At 55.8% G+C, this 16,972-nt stretch overlaps 1 protein-coding gene across 2 annotated transcripts; it reads right to left on the bottom strand.

Moving 5' to 3' along the window:
* Positions 1-843: 843 nt before the first annotated feature.
* CTSH (cathepsin H) lies at positions 844-16,802 on the bottom strand. Of its 2 annotated transcripts, XM_004577904.3 has the most exons (12): positions 16,633-16,802; positions 12,832-12,863; positions 11,910-12,015; positions 10,527-10,597; positions 9,595-9,699; positions 8,124-8,210; positions 7,600-7,655; positions 5,569-5,650; positions 4,804-4,872; positions 3,164-3,270; positions 1,831-1,956; positions 844-1,168 (listed from the first exon to the last, which is right to left on the bottom strand). In XM_004577904.3, the coding sequence occupies exons 1-12, from the start codon at positions 16,715-16,717 to the stop codon at positions 1,093-1,095; spliced, it is 1,002 nt and encodes a 333-aa protein (XP_004577961.1). In that variant the 5' UTR covers positions 16,718-16,802; the 3' UTR covers positions 844-1,092. The 2 variants fall into 2 exon arrangements, with proteins under 2 accessions (XP_004577961.1, XP_058521539.1); XM_058665556.1 differs by lacking the exon at positions 12,832-12,863 and having other exon boundaries at positions 16,633-16,782.
* Between the last annotated feature and the right edge of the window lie 170 nt (positions 16,803-16,972).

Here is a 16,972-nt window from a genome sequence, read left to right as displayed (position 1 = left end):
TCCTCCTTTCTGTATATGACTTTGTAATAAAAATAAATAAATCTTTTTAAAAAAATTATGTGATGATTTTTATTTAACTAAAGGTGGCAGCTTGTTTTAAGTGGTCCACGCGTCTTCTTCTTTCTCATCAATTCACGCACCCTTCCCAAGCTCCGAACTTGGCTGCAGCTGGTCTCTGGCACTCAGGGGCTGACCTTGGAGTGGAGCCTCAGGACCCATGAACAGGGCGGGTAGGGGGCTGACATCATGGTGTGGCTGGTGAAGCTGCTAACCTCCCGCAACATGGGCATCCCACATGTGGGTGCCATCGGTTCAAGTCCTGGCTGCTCCACTCCTGATCCAACTCCCCGCTCATGCACCTGGGAAAGCAGTGGAGGAAGGACCAAGTGACAGGTGTACATGAAGCTGCTGGCTCCTGGCTTCAGCCTGGCCTAGCCCAAATAGTTGTGGCCCTTTGGGGAGTGGGCCAGCAGGTGGAAGACCCTTCTCTGTCTCTCCCTAACTCTGCCTTTCACATAATAATTTAAAAAGAGGGCAAGGAGGATGGCATAGAGATGATTGCAGCACTGGGCGCATCAGGGTGAGGGGCGGGGCGGGCAGTCTTCCCTGGAGGGCAGGAGTCCCAGCCTGGATAGGGGTAGGGGTAGGGATCTAAGGCTGGGATCTGGCTCTGCCAGAGCTCAGCTGGCTTCCCCCTCCCTCCCCAGGTGCAGACAGAAAAAAATCTAGATTTCCGTTTTAACTCATCTTTCCTCTTGGGGACCCCAAGGAGGTGGACAGTGCTACCTGCAACCCACCACCCTCCCTCCCCGGAGAGCACCTCCAGGGCAGACCCAGTGTGGGTACAGGCACTGAATGTTTATTGGATAAGAACACAGAATATTCTCTGGTGGGTGTGGGCTGGACATGGCTGGTGACTGCGACAGTCTTTTGTGTGTGTGAAAAGTGGGTCACTTGCAGGTGCCGTGGGATCCTCCTTCCTCCTGGTCTTCCCTGGGTGCACCCGGTGACCTGGGGACTGCCCTCCTCCGGCAGCCCCACAGTCGTAGCTCTCTCTGGGCCTAGGTCTCCTGCGATGGGCCAGACCCCGGCTCACACCAGGGGGATGGGGTAGGAGGCGCAGGCGGCCAGGCCACACATGTTCTTCCCACGCTCGATGAGGAAGTACCTGCAGAGACACAGGGAGAGGGCAGTGAGGCCTGCCTGGCAGCTCCAGCCCCTCAGGCCTTTCTGGAAGGTTCTGCTGCCCACAGACAGCTCATGCCAGCAACAGAGCTTTCTGGATGTAGTCCGGCAACAGTGGAGCTGCCCTGGCTTTGTGAACAGTCCAGGCTTCCCTCCATATGAACCGTCCCATGGTCTTTTCCTTCCTCACACGCCCTGGCACTGATGGACAGCTGCGGCTAGGCCTTCACACAGCTGCTAGAGTGGCACCGGGACTCCCCAGCACCCCACCCTTACCCCCAGTGTACAGGAGCAGGGAGAAGGGACACAGAGTCATAACCACATGGAGATACACCCGGCCTCCTGGCTCCAGTCCATCTCTCCGCTTCAACAGGAGGTACCATGTTCATGTTCAGTGTTAGGGGAGGAACCTGTCATCTGCCCAGATGCCGGCTGCCTGCTACAGATGTTTCCGGGCCCACAGGACCATCTCCTCTGCAGACTCATCAAGACCTGGGGTCCTTGGAAGGGCTCCGAGGGGCCTCGGGGCTTGGGCATCACCCCCAGGCCAGGCTCAGGGCTTTGTGGTGAGGCAGCCAGACTGAGCAGCACACCCCCTCCCCCATGGCCCCATCCCTGCAGCAACAGGACCTGGAAGCTGCTTACCCGTTCATCCCCCAGTGGGCACCCCAAGAGTTCTTCACGATCCAGTAGGGTATCCCGTTTTCTTCACCATAGCCAACAGCCAGCACGGCGTGGTTCACTTTATCTGGGGTTTTGTGACAGGAAGTACTAGTGGATAAAGGAAGGAAGGGTTGGCGACAGGGAGCTAGAGCCACGGGTCTTGATTAAGGGCAAGGGGGTGGGGCAAGCCTGGAGGCATGCCAGGTCACTTCACCAATTCCTGTGCCAACAAATCACCCTTCTTCATTCTGTGGGTCCTTCTGTCCCCACTGGGGAACAGGGGCAAGGCAGGAGGTGGAACTGGTCTCACTCCAGAACCCTGAACTTTCTAGTCCCCATTGGCCATCTGAGGGAGGGCAGCCTTCTGGTGCACCTGCTATAGGGGTTGGGATCAGACAGAATTGAACTCATCATGCTTTTGATATACTGTAGATCTTAGAAGAGGAAACTTTAAAAAGTCTGTGGGGCAATAGAACAGAGAAGTAAAGGGGTGTGATGCCTCTTGCACCTTCTATTACAGAGTGTAGGTCTAAGTCCTGGCTCCTCTGCTTCCCATCCAGCTCCCTGCTAATGCATACCACGGCAGACAATAGGCAATGGCTCAAGGGCTTGGTACCTGCTGCCATACTGGTGACTCCAGACTGAGTTCTATGCTCCTGACTTGGCCTTGGCCCAGCCTCAGTTGCTGTGGGCATTGGGAGAGTGAACTAATGGTTGGAACATCTCTCTTGTTCTCAGATCCTGTATTCTTTCAAACAAATAAAAATGGGAGGGGCGGCTGGCATTGTGGTATCATGAGTTAAGGTGGTGACCTGCAATACCCACATCTGATTCCATATTAAGAGCACCAGCTTGAGTCCAGGCAGCTCTGCTTCTGCTCCAGCTTCCTGCTAATGTGCCTGGGAGGCAGCAGACGACGGCCAAGCTGATGATACTATCACACCAGGGAGAGACCCAGAGGGAGTTTCAGGCCCTGCCAGTCTAGCTGGGACATGGGGCAGCTGGGAGATCCCGGCTGGCATGGCTAGAGACGGCTCTGGGTGAAGGATGGGCCATTAGGCAGGGAGAATGACTCAAAGACAAACACAAACCAGTGGGAGGCAGCTGGAGGACAGAGCAGGTGGATGGGGCAGATATGGGGGAAGGGAGAGCTGGACTGGGTGGTCCTGGCTGGAGAGTGAACTAGCAAGTGGGAGCTCTTTCTCTGTGTCTCAAATAAATAAACAGAAACTGAAAACAAAGCAGGCAGCTAGGGGGTGGAGAAGCCTCCAGCAGTTCGGTGTCTGTGGCCTGGGTGGACCCCACGCCCACTCACCTAGAGTAGATGCCGCTCCTGTACATCATGAAGTCACTGGTCACCTCAAAGGCGAAGCTCACGGGGTTGTAGAGTGCCACGGCCTCCACCATGGCCTCCTCGTCATTCTGTGGACAGACACGCCTGGCCTCTATCGCTGCCCTGCCTGGCTCCACGTATGGATGGCGCTAGAGGCCCAGATCCAAGCAGAGTATCCCCTTCCTGTAGCACAGCCCGAGTGTGGAGCACAGGTGCCCGCATGACTGGGACTTATACAACTTCCTTCCAGACCAGCCTGGCTCCCCTGCAGCCTCGCCCCCGTCTGCTCAGCTGGGCCCTGGGCTGCCCCTTACCTTCCTTCCCCACTCCCCTGCTCGCCCAACACATTCCATCACTTACAGCCCACCCAGGCTCTGATTGATGCAGAAACCCCCTATTCCTGCCCCCTAAAGGCAGCAGTGGCCGGAAGTCCACCAGCAGGTAAGACCCTGACCATGGTGGAAACATGTTATGGCCTGGCAAAGTAAAGCGCAGCTTCCTGCCTGCCTGAGATGGGGTCAGAGCCTGGTGAGCAGCCAGGACAGGGCAGGTGTGCCCTCTGTGGCTGGCCCCAAGCCCTTCCCTGTGGCTGTGCCCTGAGGCTGTCCTGGGAACCAGGTGTCGGGGTGCCCACTGAGTCCTTTGGATGGCTCTCTGTGGGACCCAGCCAGCTGTCTAGGCAAGGGAAGATGGGACATCCCTTTCCCAAGCTGTGGCCCTGGTTCTGGAATGCTGCAGCCTCCCAGTCCTGTGGCCTCGGGCACATGACTTCAGCAGTCTGAGAGGGGTTCTGTGACCTCATCTATAAAATGAGGTCACACAGCACTCATCACTCCTCCCCCACAGGTCATTGCAAGGCTGCATGGCCCAGAGCCCACACTGACATCAGCAGGAGCCCGGGTGTCTGCAGTAGATGGCGGCAGCTGCTGACCATCCTTGGGTCTCTGGCTTGCTCCATGTTTAGCACCCACACACTCTGCATACCTCTCCCTTGCACGCACCCACGGGGAAATTCCCACGTGGCTCATACACATCTGCCCACCCTGCCCCGGAAGTCACACTGCACCCTGGTCCAGCTGTCTTCTCTCTTGTGACCATGGAACTGTGCTACTCTCTCTCTGCCCGGCTCTGGGGATGAGTCAGGTGGACAGCTCACAGGAGGGCCTCCATACCCACCGGCTGCCCTAAGCCACCCAGTTTAAGGCTGGTGTCCTCGCACCACAGAATCTTGCTTATTCTGACTGACACCCACAGACGGCCTCCCTCACCCTGAGCGCACACCCACCCATGCCACTGCCATGCATACCAACACACATCCATGCAGGTACTGCAAATGCATGTGTTAATACACCTGTGTGGATGCCACAAGATACCAGTGTAGACTGCCCCATGCACGCACAAAGACACCCATGGACTGCCACACACATGTGTGAGCACACACACCCATGCGGACCTCATGCACATACTTGCGAGAGGCCAGAACCCCAAGCATGAGGCTGTGTGCAGCCCTGGATGGAGAGGCACAGTCCCATCTCCCTCCCAACTCCACCTCGCCGCCGCCATGGCCACAGAGATTCAGTCACAGTGAGGTGTCCCCAGTGAGAGAAGGACTCGGGCCTCACCAGTGTGATGTTGGCTACATCCTTGACAAACGCGATGGCCTTCTGGGGCTGGAACTTGCAACGTCCTTCCTGTGCAGGCAGCAAAGGGCGTGGGATGCTGGTTAGGGACGCTTGGCCTCCCCACGCTGACAGTGGGGTAACATTGACCAAGTAAAAGGGAGCTACAGGTGCCAGGGCCTGGCTATGGGGTCACTTCCACTGTCTTCAGTGAGCTAGCTGATGGCGCTGCGCCTGGCAGGGGCGGGTGGGCACACACAGTGCTGTGGGGCTGGGGGGTGGGGGAAGGGGATGGTTTGCCCAGGAAGAGTCCCAGGAAGAGTGTTGGCCCCAGGGATCCAGGACCTGATGTTTAGGAAGCAGCAAGGGGTTGGGCTGGCTTTGCGGGGTTCCGAGCAGGAAAGCACAGGCAAGGCAGAGGTGTGGGTGGAGGTGGGAGTGAGTGGACTGAAGGGAGGCTGGGATCTGAACCGGGTAGGGGCCTCCGATGGTCAGCTCTGGCTGGAGAGAGCTTAGGGACAGCACAGCCAGGAGCCAGCAGGTACTATAGGGGAGTTGGCTGTGCCCCTCCCAGAGGTTCTGGGGGGCATTAGGAGCATGGCTGGGGCCAGGCTGGGCTCCTCCAGTAGCAGTGTGGGTGGGGGGCCCCGACAGGCGCGAGAACAGGTACACTTTGAGTGGAGGGAGGGGAGCCAGATGCGAGGGGGAGGCAGGTGTTTCTTGGGGCTGGGGCAGGCTGGAGCTGGGATACACGAGAGAGAGAATTACCATGGCCCTGTACGGGTAGCTATCTTCACCCATGATGCCTTTGTTGTACAGGATATACTCGAAGGCCTGGCTGGGGAGGCCCCTGCAAAAGCACACACACATTTAAGATCCTGCCTGGGGGGCCCGGCGCAGTGGCCTGGCAGCTAAAGTCCTCGCCTTGCACACTCCGGGATCCTATATGGGCACCGGTTCTAATCCCAGCGGCCCTGCTTCCCATTCAGATCCCTGCTTGTGGCCTGGAAAAGCAGTTGAGGAAGGCCCAAAGCCTTGGGACCCTGCAGCTGTTGGGAGACCTGGAAGAAGCTCCTGGCTTCAGATCAGCTCAGTTCTGGCCACTGTGGCTACTTGGGGCGTGAATCAGCAGACAGAGAAGATCTCTCCTCTTCTCTGTCTATCTGACTTTTCGATAAAAATAAATAAATTAAAAAAAAAAAAAAAAAGATCCTGCCTGGGACACCCACATGGTTTTGGGTTCCAGCCCCGGCACAGCTTCTGATCCAGCCTCCTGCCAAGGGGCACCCTGGGACGCATCGGATGGGGGCTTTAGTATTGAGTCCCTGCCACCCCCATGTGGAAGAAGCAGATTGAATTCTGGACTCCTGGCTCTGGCTTGGTCCAGTCCCAGCTGTTGCGGGCATCTAGGGAGTGAACCAGTGAACGGAAGAACTCTTTTTCTCTGTGCCTTTAGAATAAGTCAAAATAAAATAAATCAAGTAAAAAAATTTTTTAAAAAAGTACACTCAGAGAAAGTCTTCCCCTGGGATCACTGAGACACAAGGGTGGGGCTTGCTGGGCCAGAACCTGGTGGGCTGGGGTCTTGGTTGGGCATTCGTGGCAGAGTTGGAGTCTGTGGGTCTTTGAGGCCAAATGCCTCACCTCGGCAGAAAGCTCAGCCAACCCAGGAGAGGCTGGATAGGTGTTTCTGTGGGCGCACAGTTTCCTGGCAGCTGGGCTCGTGTCAGGGGTATGGCCGGGTCCATAGGAGGGCTGGAGGGATCTGCCGAGCATACAGCCACAGCCATGGCACCTGCCTGACCAGCTACCCGAACAGCTGACTGCAGGACTCCTTAAGTCAGCCCCACTGGGTAGATGCTGTCACCTGCTGAGGCTCAAATAAGGCCAAACACCTGCCAAGGGCCACGCGGTTGAAGCCGGAGTTAGTTCGCACACTGGAGCTCCTGCTTTCTCACACTGCCTCCCGGGTAGTCAACACAAATCCAGCAGCTGCTCCTGCCATCCCCGCCCATCCCTTCTTGTGTCCACAGTAGGTGCCACCACCTGACACATCAGAAACTGCCTGACCCAGCTGCAAGACTCTACTGGGTGCTGTCTCCCTAGTGTGTGGCCCCAGCATATCCACAAAAAGCAGAAGGCAGGAGTTTCTGACATGAGGGTCCCTAAACCTTCCTGTTAGGTGCCCTGGACTTTGCTGCCCAGAACAGGAGGTGCGCATGCATAAGGTCTTTCCAGGATGCAACAGACAGGAAAGAGGCAAGGGGTCATTGTGGCTGGGGCTTGGGGGCTGGAGGCCCAAGCGGGCACCTGGACAGGGAAAGCACAGGCCTGGTTTCCTCACATGCTGGGCCAGGAAAGCTGGTCCAATAAGGGCACAGCTCTCGGGCACACACATGCGGCTGGGAAGATGGCGGAGACACTTCCAGTGGCTGCCGCTCACACAGCATGGTCAGCCAGACCCCTGAGTGCAGGGCTGGGGTTTGGAGGATGCCGTGGAGTTACAGATTTCTCATTCTGTTCCTGTTTTTGGCCTCTTGCCCAAGGGCCCCAGTGCTGCATGTAGTGAGTGGGAACCAGCACACACAGGCCTGGCCCAGATCCCAGCTGTGCCGGCTCTGGATGGGCGTCATTGGCCATATGAGATGACTTCCCTTTAGCAAAATGGTGGTGGTTTTGCTTGCCCCTGCCCCTGGGGTAGTGTCTTCTAAGGGCAGCACCAGGACTGAGTGAGACGACCAATGGGACAGACAGATGCAAGAGGGGCTCCTGGCCCCTTCTGGTTGGTTGAGGACGTACCCTTGGCAGCCGTGGTTGTTGAAGTTCTGGGCACAGTCCACCAGCTGCTGTTCCGCCTGGAGGGAGAGACACACGCGGAAAACATTGAGGCCACACCACCTTGTCCTTGCTGCCCCCTGCCTCCTATGCGCAGGGATGTCACTGAGTGTCCCTGACCACCCGTCCTGCAGTTGGCATTTGTCAAGATGGGCTTTTAACTATTGGAACCTGGCAGCCACGCAGATACTGTGAGGCAGTGCCGATGGGTCCCAGGGCCTGCAGCTGTGTGCACATGGTTCGTGCCCAGGGACCGGGATACCCTAGCCAGAGACCTGACTGCTTCCTGTCTTCAGCCCAGGGCCCTGGCCTCCTCGCCAGCTAAGCCTTGCCCCTTGTTCTCTTCCCTCCCTAGATATGGTTGGGGGTGGGATGATTCTGCAGGACCGCTGTCTGTCATTCTTGGGGTCAGGGCACAGTTACTCGTGGCCCCACTCTGGCCAGAGCCCCAAGGAAACGGAGCACCCCAGCCTGGGCAGAGGTCTTACCAAAGACAGCATCTTGCCACTCTTGATGGCCACGGCTGACTCCAGGGCCCCTGTAGTGGAGAAGGTCCAGCAACTGCCGCAGGCTCCCTGTGGAAGCCGGGGGCACAGAGCAAGTCAGACATGAGCACCGCTCTGCCGTCTGCCCTCCTGACCCCGTGGGTGTTCTGGAACACCTTCCACTCAATACCCCCGTCCCCACCCTGTTCTGGCTTTGCCCCCTTGGAGCCTCCCAGGTCCTGAGTGGCCGGTAACTTCCCCACATCACAGGTGACGCAACAGAGTGTCAGGGCGAGAGGGGACGGCAGGTCCTGGGTGGTGCTGTGCAGTCTGGACCCCAGCCTCTTGGAACCCCTGCTGCCCATCCCACAGGGCCCGGAACTCCAGCTGCAGCTCCAGCTGGCTCCTCTCCTCCAGTTTCTCAGGATATAGCAACATGGTTTTGTTTCTAGAAGCTTCTCTCTCACCTTTCCACCTATTCCCCAATCCAACAGTTACCCGAATCCTGGCCTCAGCCTTGACCTCCACCAGGCCCAGACACCAACAGACCCTCCTCTACTTCAAGATGTCCCTGACATCCTGGACTTCCAGAAGGACTTCAAGGGTTAGGGCTGGACCTGCTAGGCTTAAGTCAGGCTTCTGACAGGCACCAGCCACGTGGCCAGGCAAGTGTCACTCTAAAGGGCCACTCTAAGAGAACCTAGGAGCCTGGCCCTGTCTCTGCTTGGCCCTGGTGACTTGGCATCCCAGAAGAGGCAGATTCAGAGAATTCCTGGCAGACTGCCCCTTGCCGCCCGTGCTAAGGATGAACTGGGCCAAGCTTCACCCCTGGAGTTACCGCATGGGATCACCACGGGTTCTCTGCGGCTCCGACAGTCACACCAAGTCATGGGGACGGGGCCAGGCCCTGCTCTGTCCACTTCCTCTTGGGCAGCTGGGATTGTTGCAGCTCCCTCGGCATAGGCTCTGGGCATGTGGCTGGCCTGGGAGGACTGGGAACTGAGTCAGGAGACTTGGCATGAGGGTTTCTGGGAAGGAAACCAGAAGCTCTCGATTCCCAGAATCAGGGGACTGTGGGCTGGGGTGTCTTGCGGAGAAGGGCCACAGAAGGCTGAGGGGCCCTCAGGGCTTGCGACCTAGGCTCTGGCCCTCTCCAACCCCACTGTACTTGACCTGCAGGGAGGCAGCGCAGGGGTCTCTGACGGGCACAGGGAAAAGGATGCTTTTGGTGGCTGTGGGAGACCTGGGGCTGTTGGGTGGGGTTGGGGGAGGAGCTCACTTCCTTTCCTCTCCCCTTTAACAGGATCTTTTGTGTCCCCCTGGGGCCAGAGGTAGGAGGGAGCTGGAACTGGGACACGGATTGGGGGGGGGAAATGGGTGGGTTGCCATCCCTGGGTCTACTCTGAGAACGCAGTGGATAACTTGGGGGGCAGAGTGGGGGAGAAGATGGACGAGGACTGCCACACACACACACCTGATTTTTCACGGGCGAGACAAAATTCCCTTTCTTGCGCCAGTCCACTGAGGAGGGGTAGGGACCGGTGCCACGCAGGTAGTTGCTTTTGGTGGCCGAGCAGTTCTAGGACGACACGGGTGTTCAGTTCAGCATGGGAAAAACCACCCAACAAAAAACAGAACGTGGAAAGAGGGAGAGAGACTGGGCTGGCAGCACCAATCCTCCCATGTGCTGATCCCACATGCTACCCCAGGGTGGCCCCTTGAGAGCCTGGGGGCAGTGAGGCTGGGTGGCTGGACCGAGCAGAGCAAAGGCTTTCTTGTTTCCCTTGGCCTGCCAGGGAGATGATGACTACCTTTGCAGTGACCTGTGCAGTATTTAGGATATACTGATGTGGGCCTGGTGCAATGGTTCAATTGGATAGTTCCCCCCTTTAAAGTGCCTGATCCCATATGGGCACTAGTTTGTGTCCTGGCTGCTCTGCAAATGGCTCTAATGGCCAGAGTTGAGTTGATCCAAAGTCAGGAGCCAGGGGCTTCTTCTGGGTTTTCTACCTGGGTACAGGATCCTAAGGCTTTAGGCCATCCTCTACTGCTTTCCTAGCCCACAAGCAGGGAACTGGATGGGAAGTAGAGCAGCTGGGACATGAACCGGCACCCATATAGGATGCTAATGCAAGCAGGTGGAGGATTAGCATGTTAGGTCACCGTGCTGGCCCTTTCTGGGTTTCTGTGTTCTTTGGTTTGGTGACCCTGAGTCAGAGTAAGGCCTGGACTGGGAGCTGACTGCTCTTGGGCGAAGGCGTTTCACTCCTCCCCTGTGCCCCCAACTCCCGAAATCCAGGAACCCTTCCCAACCTGCCCTGCCAGCTATGGCCAGGGACAGCTCTGACCATGGCTGGAAGGAGCAGAGCAGTCCTACAACAGGTGTGGGTGAAAGCCCTTGCTCACCTGAGGCTCCGACCACAGATACTTCTGCTTTATTTCAGCGAAGCTCATATCTGAAAATTGGTTCAGGGCCACTGAAGAAGAGGAGATGGAAGAAAAACAAGAGGTCCATAAGGAATCCCAAATCAAGAAAAGAAAAATCAAAATCACCAACACCCAGGGGCACCCATGTTTTCAGGGCTGCTGCAACCTGGTCCCTTTACACCCTGAACTTGAACTTGGCTCAGGATGCAGGGGCTGGCAGGCAGGTACCGTGCTGCAGGATTGCCGGGGGCAGCTTTTCAACAGTGCAGGTGTTTGGGCGGCCACCGGCACAACTGGAACCCTGATGCAAGTGGCCTCAGGTGGGGCTGGAGCACCTATATGTTTTAGATAACTCACGGGTGAGCCTGCTAGACGGCTAGGTAAGGAACTGCTGGCCTGTCTCTGATCCCAGCTTCATAGTACCTGGCCAAATGAACAGATCCTGTCCGTGCAACAGCCCATGTTAACATCCCCAAAGGGCAGAAGCTGGCATCCAACCAATGTTCCTTCAGCCCCTCTTTGTCATCCATTGTATCAACCTAGCTTCATTGCCCTCATGTCTCTGGCATTCTCCCTAGTATCAGGGCATTTTGGAAAGTTCATGGTCAGGGGAATTACAAGATAACTTCTGAAAAACCATATAAAGCTTTTCGTAGACTTCGGGAAGACTTCGTCAGATGTGTGTCTGGGTGTGAAGGACCAGGGTGGGGCTCCCACAGAGTCTTGGTAAGTTTCATTGCTGCCCAGAAGGTTGACAATGCTGTCCTCCACAATCCCATGGCTGAGGGGGCCACGATGCAAGGAGCTTGTAGGGGCCCTCCCTGCAACTGCCCTAATGTTGGCTGATAGTCCGTCAGTCCCTCCACAAACCCCGGGGTGCCCTGATGGAGAGATCACCCCAGGATCCCATGGCAGGTGCTGGGACCAGTTAATACCGCAAAGGAGCAAAAGCTCACGCACGAGTGTTCTGCAGGTGACTTAGTCACCGTCCACAGCCTGCTCTGGATACAGACAGGCTGAGGCTTGGCAGCCAGGTGCATGCCTAGGGACCACCGCTGGCAAGAAAGGAGCTTACATAACTGCATCTTCTCCAGCGTACAGGAGCCTGGAAAGACCCAGGGGGACCAGGTTGAACATCCCTCTTTCTTGCTTCCATCTGCTACAAGCCTGGTTTCTGGCCTGGGCTGCCTCCCCCTCCACCAACAAGCTGCCCAAGCGAGCAGGCCCTTATATCTATGCCGGTCATTGTTGACATTTGTCCAGACCTAAGATGCTTCCTTCTCCCCAGCAACCTGTGTAGCCTGGAGGAAAGTGCCCCCCCACTCCGCTTGCTGCCCTCCCACCCCCTCCCAGCCCCAGTACTTTTAAACGTGTGGTTCCCGCTGTTGTGGGCATTGATCTTCCTCCAGTTGCTGGCAAAAGTCTGCAGCCTGTGTTGGTACTCCTCAGTGCTGTATTTTTTCTGGTGCTAAAACAAAACCGGGAGTCGAAGTTATGTCACCAGTAAGGAGCTCACCAGAGGGAGACCTGCCTGCCTTTTGTTTTTTAAAAATATTTATTTTGAAAGTCAGAGTTGCAGAAAGAGAAGGAGAGACAGAGATCTTCCATCCACTGGTTTACTCCTCAAAATGGCCACACCGGCTGGGACTGGGCCAGGCTGAAGTCAGGAGCACCGTCTGGGTCTCCCACGTGGATGCAGGTCTCCCGGTATTTGTGCTACGTTTCCCAGGTGCATCAGCAGGGAGTTAGATCGGAAGCGGAGCAGCTGGGGTTTAAACCGGTGCTCCAACGCCCACTTGGTTTTCTGAAAGGCAGGATGCAGTTGGCCTTTTGCCTCTGATTCCCAGCTCAGATCTGTGTCTGCAGGTGAGACATCATTGTGAATCTCCCCACTGGGAAGGTGCAGAAGTTAAGAAGCTGTTCCCTGCTTGCCGGGATCCACGTGGTTGGAAGGAAAGAAGACCCTGGGGCTGGCGCTGGGTTGGTTGAGAGCATGTTGCAAAAGTACTTGCACCACTGTGTGCTCCAGATACAAGCAGGGGGCCCTAATAGCAAACCGTGAGGATTGAGAGGCTAACAGCCAGGTGCACCGACAGGAACCACCGCTGGAAAGGAGCTGCCGTAACTGTATCTTCTTCAGGATGTGTGTGGGCATCTGAGAGCTGGGAAAGACCCCTGGGCACGAGCTTGGAAAGCCCCTCCTTGCTGCCTCAAGCCACTACAGTTTGGAAAGAGGAAGTGTTGTGTAGTAAGAAACTTTAGAAAGAAGAAGTGGGGCACTGACCTGCACCATCCATGACTTAAAGTGAAACCTCTCTGAAACAAAGAAAAAAAAAAAAAAAGAAAACAACACAGAATTAGGCCTGCGTGCTCAGTGGTCATGCCAAGTCCCCAGCCGGACAGGAACGCCCCCTAGAACTGATTCGCATTTTAGAAAACTGCACTCAAGGATAAAAACCCCAACACTCAGTTATGTAAGGCACACAGCAAATGCTTCCTGCTCTGGTATCCATAAGTACTTTGGAAAAACCAGGTATAAGGATATAAGGATACTTCAAAAAGTCTGTGGAAAATGGAATTAGAACACAGGTTGATTTTGGTGTGAAAAACATTTGGGATCCATGCATAATCTTTCTTAATGTGATTTTTCACAAACTTTTTAAAAAAGACTTTTTATTTTTTTGGAAGGCAGAGTTAGCGAAAGTGAGATGTGAGCTTGAGATCCTTGGTTCACTCGCCAAATGGCCACAGTGGTCAGGGTTGGGTCAAGCCAGGTCAGGATCCTGGAACTCCATCTGGGCGTCCCATGTGGGTGCAGGGACCCCAGCACTTGGGCCATGCTCTGCTGCTCTCCCAGGAGTGCCAGCAGGGAGCAGTCAGGTCCTGTACTGGCACTCATATGAGATGCCAACATCACAGGCTGAGGCTTCAGATGCCATCCCACAATACTAGTTCCTCCACAAACTTTTTGAGATGCAATTGTTTGAGATGTTTGGTGCACCCACATAAACCAATCTTTTGAGTCTATTTTCTATGACCTTTTTGAAGAAGACTTGCTTGTCTGGGTGACCCAGGGCTTAAGCTATCACCTGCTGCTCTCAGGATGCATTAGCAAGAAGCAGGATCCGAAGCAGACGAGCTGGGATTCCAACCACCTGATACGGACTGTGGATCTGCCAAACAGTGGCTCAGTCCAATGTACCACATACCTGTCACAGGAGTCAGATATTTTGCAGTATTTTTTTTAATCCTCCCTGTGTAAAATATTTTTCTCCCAGAAAGCTTATCTCCCCAGCTCACAGGGACATCTCCAGGGACATCTAAGCATTTTCTTTTTTTTTTTTTTTTTTGGTGCAACAACAAAAATCTAAGTTTATAGCATGTGACCTCCTACGATCCACACAACTCTGATGGTTAATAACATATTCTGGATTGGGCCCGGAGCAATAGCGTAGTGGTTAAAGTCCTCGCCTTGAGCGTGCCAGGATCCCATAAGGGTGCCAGTTCTAATCCCGGGGGCCCTGCTTCCCATCCAGCTCCCTGCCTGTGGCCTGGGAAAGCAGTTGAGGATGGCCCAAAGCTTTGGGACCCTGTATCCCAGGTGGGAGTCCTGGAAAAAGCTCCTGGCTTCGGATTGGCTCAGCTCCAGTCATTGCATCCACTTGGATAGTGAACTAGTGGATGGAAGATGTTCCTCTCTGTCTAAAAATATTCTGGATTGAAAATGATCAGAAGTCTTAGTAGCCCAATGGATTGAAATATTTCAAATTACCTTATGAAAAATAGCTTAAACAGTACCTTTTTTTTTTTTAACCGAAAAGGACTTTAATGCTAATAACATGGGGACATGACTGTCTCTGTAGATTATCACACTCCCAAGTGAATATTATCTCTTGTCTGGTAAACACAAGGCTTTGTGTTAATTCTTGTCTTATTTGGAAATGGAAGGCAGAGTATTTGAATGTTACGTGTTTTATGTACAAGAGACAAAGAGAGCGCCTCTCTCCTGGTTGACTCCTCAAATGTCCACAAGGTCAGAGCTCAGCCTGACCAGTTCTGGGAGGCAGGAACTTGAGTCCGGGTCTCGGACAGGGGACTCCACCCCTTGACCCATCACTGCTGCCTCCTAGCATCTGCATCAGTGGGGAACGGCAGCCAGGAGCTAGAGCTCACATCAAAGTCCTCCGACGTGGCACTCAGGTGTCTTGGGGACCCTGCTTTCTCCGCCTCTGTCATGCCCAGTCCTGGCAGTCAACACTATTTGTGAAATTCTTGACGGTCCCTCCCCTTCAATTCTGGTTTCCCCCAGGGTGCCTTCAGTTTTAGCCAAGATGAACCCCAGGACTCTGGAACTGAGTCCCTGAAAGCTCTCCGCACCTTCAGCCCCCTGGAGTGTCCTCCTGCGGCCCCGGGGACAGTGTGAGGCTTGTTGCTACAGGGGCTGGCCTGGCAGGTGTGGCTGCAGCCTGTATCAGTGCCGGTTCGAGTCCCTACTCCTCTGCTTCTCATCCTGCTCCCTGCTAAGGAAAAAGCAGCAGAAGAAGGCCCAAGTCCCTGGGTCCCTGTACCCACGTTAAAGTCTAGGATGGAACTGTTGGCTCCTTGCTGTTGCAGCCCTTTGGTGAGTGAACCAGAAGGAAGCTCTCCCTCTCTGCCACTGTGTCGGGGAAGCAGACTGGCAGGCACAGGACTGAGGCAGGATGGAGCTCAGACCACTGGATAAAGTTTACCCCCGGGGGTTTCAAATGCCAAGACCAGCTCCCAGAGGGCCTCTTAGTCTCAAAAGGTCAGCAGGTGCAAAGACAGGCCAGCAGGAGTAAGGGCAGGGCGGGAACCTCATGTTGCTGACCAAGCTGAGATATCTACCTATCAAATAGGTGTCTATCAATAGATGTTTTCCTATCAAACCCTGGGGAAGGGTTTTTTTAGCATAGCAGGAGTAGGGCAGGAAGTAACCCCATAAGGCCTGCTAACTCCACGTGGTGTGTCTTTTCTTCTTCTTCTTTCTTTTTTTAATACCAGTTTTAACCTGGTTGAAAAAAAAAATTCGGAGCCCCAGACGATCACTTCAAATTCAGATTTCACTCGGGGTCTTTGAACACACCATTCTCAGAACAAAATCACATGCATTCATTTGCATCCTGTCTGTGGTTGCTTCTCACTACACAGGCAGCCACAAAGTTGAAACGTTTACTGTCTGCCCCTTTACAGATTGGTGGGGGTGGGGGTGGGAGAGGAGGAAGGCGGAACCCACCCTCCCAACATGTAGGCCATCTGTGGACCACAGTGAAAGCCTGCCCTGCTGGCAGCTGGGGCTCCTAGGTCTCCTCCAGGCAGTCACAAGGCTTGGGGTGTCCTGCAACAAACGGCTGGGAGCTGATCCCCTCCCCAAAAAGGTCTCTGTTCCTCATCCCACCCCGAGCCTCGGGTTGTTCTGTTCCCCAGGAGATGCGGGCAGGTGGTCTTGTTAGCTCAGAGGCCCTGGGTTGAGGCTGGGGCAGAGGGGCAGCATGGGACGTTGGAGGGAGGCAAAGGGGTGCAAGTCTGGCCCAGCTATAGCCAAATCCTGCGGAGAGGCGAGTCCTCATCCTGACCTCAGAGGCTAAAAGCGTTGTGGCTCAGGCCGTTCACTTTGGCGCAGCTGTATCCGCTCCTGCCAACAGCTCGGCCAACCCATTTTGCAGACAAAACAATCAAGACGGTCATGGCCATGCAGAAAGCCGCCAAGGGAAGGCAGGTAAATCCCAGCTCTCTGCCTCTGCTCAAAGTCCTCAACGGCCCAGCGCGGGCTGGCGGGCAGAGAAACCTACGGCTTCTCGGCTATTCTGGGCTCCGGCGCGGTCGCGCAAGTAAGGCCAGGGACCCGCGGCACCCTGTGAACCCTCCCTTCCGGCACTCCGTGGATGCCCTGGCCCCCGGCCCACCTGCCCCTCTACCCGGAAGCCTCCAACACCCCATCCCGGCGACGACTCCTCCCGGACCCCGGACTCCGACGCGCACAAGCTCTGAGCCCGGGTCCTGATTGAGGGTGCCCGGAGTGTGGAGGAGGACGCTGCCCGGTTGCCCCCGCGCCCAATTCGCGTACCTAAAGTGTTCACCGAGGGCGTAGCGGCGCCTGGGTCCCCCAGCAGCAAGGCCAGGGCGCAGAGCAGCGGCAGCGCGACCCACATCGCGGCGGCGCGCGGCGGACACCGGCTCGGGGACCCGGGGCCTGGGCGGCCCCCGGAGGCCACCGGGCGCGGGGCGGGGCTTCCCGGGGCCGCCCCTGCCCGGGACGGAAGGATCAGGGGGAAGCGCCGCCCCGGGTGGCTTAGGGAAGGTGGCGGCCTTCCCCCTCTTATCTCTCTGCGCTTGGAAGCCCCAGGGCGGTGGCTGTCCCCCTTTGCCTGGAGTTAGCCACCTCCCCTGCTCCCAGCACACACACA

The sequence above is a fragment of the Ochotona princeps genome, chromosome 6 (assembly GCF_030435755.1).
Source record: "Ochotona princeps isolate mOchPri1 chromosome 6, mOchPri1.hap1, whole genome shotgun sequence".
NCBI classification, from domain to species: Eukaryota; Metazoa; Chordata; class Mammalia; order Lagomorpha; family Ochotonidae; genus Ochotona; species Ochotona princeps.
This window is presented reverse-complemented; position numbering and strand designations above follow the sequence as displayed.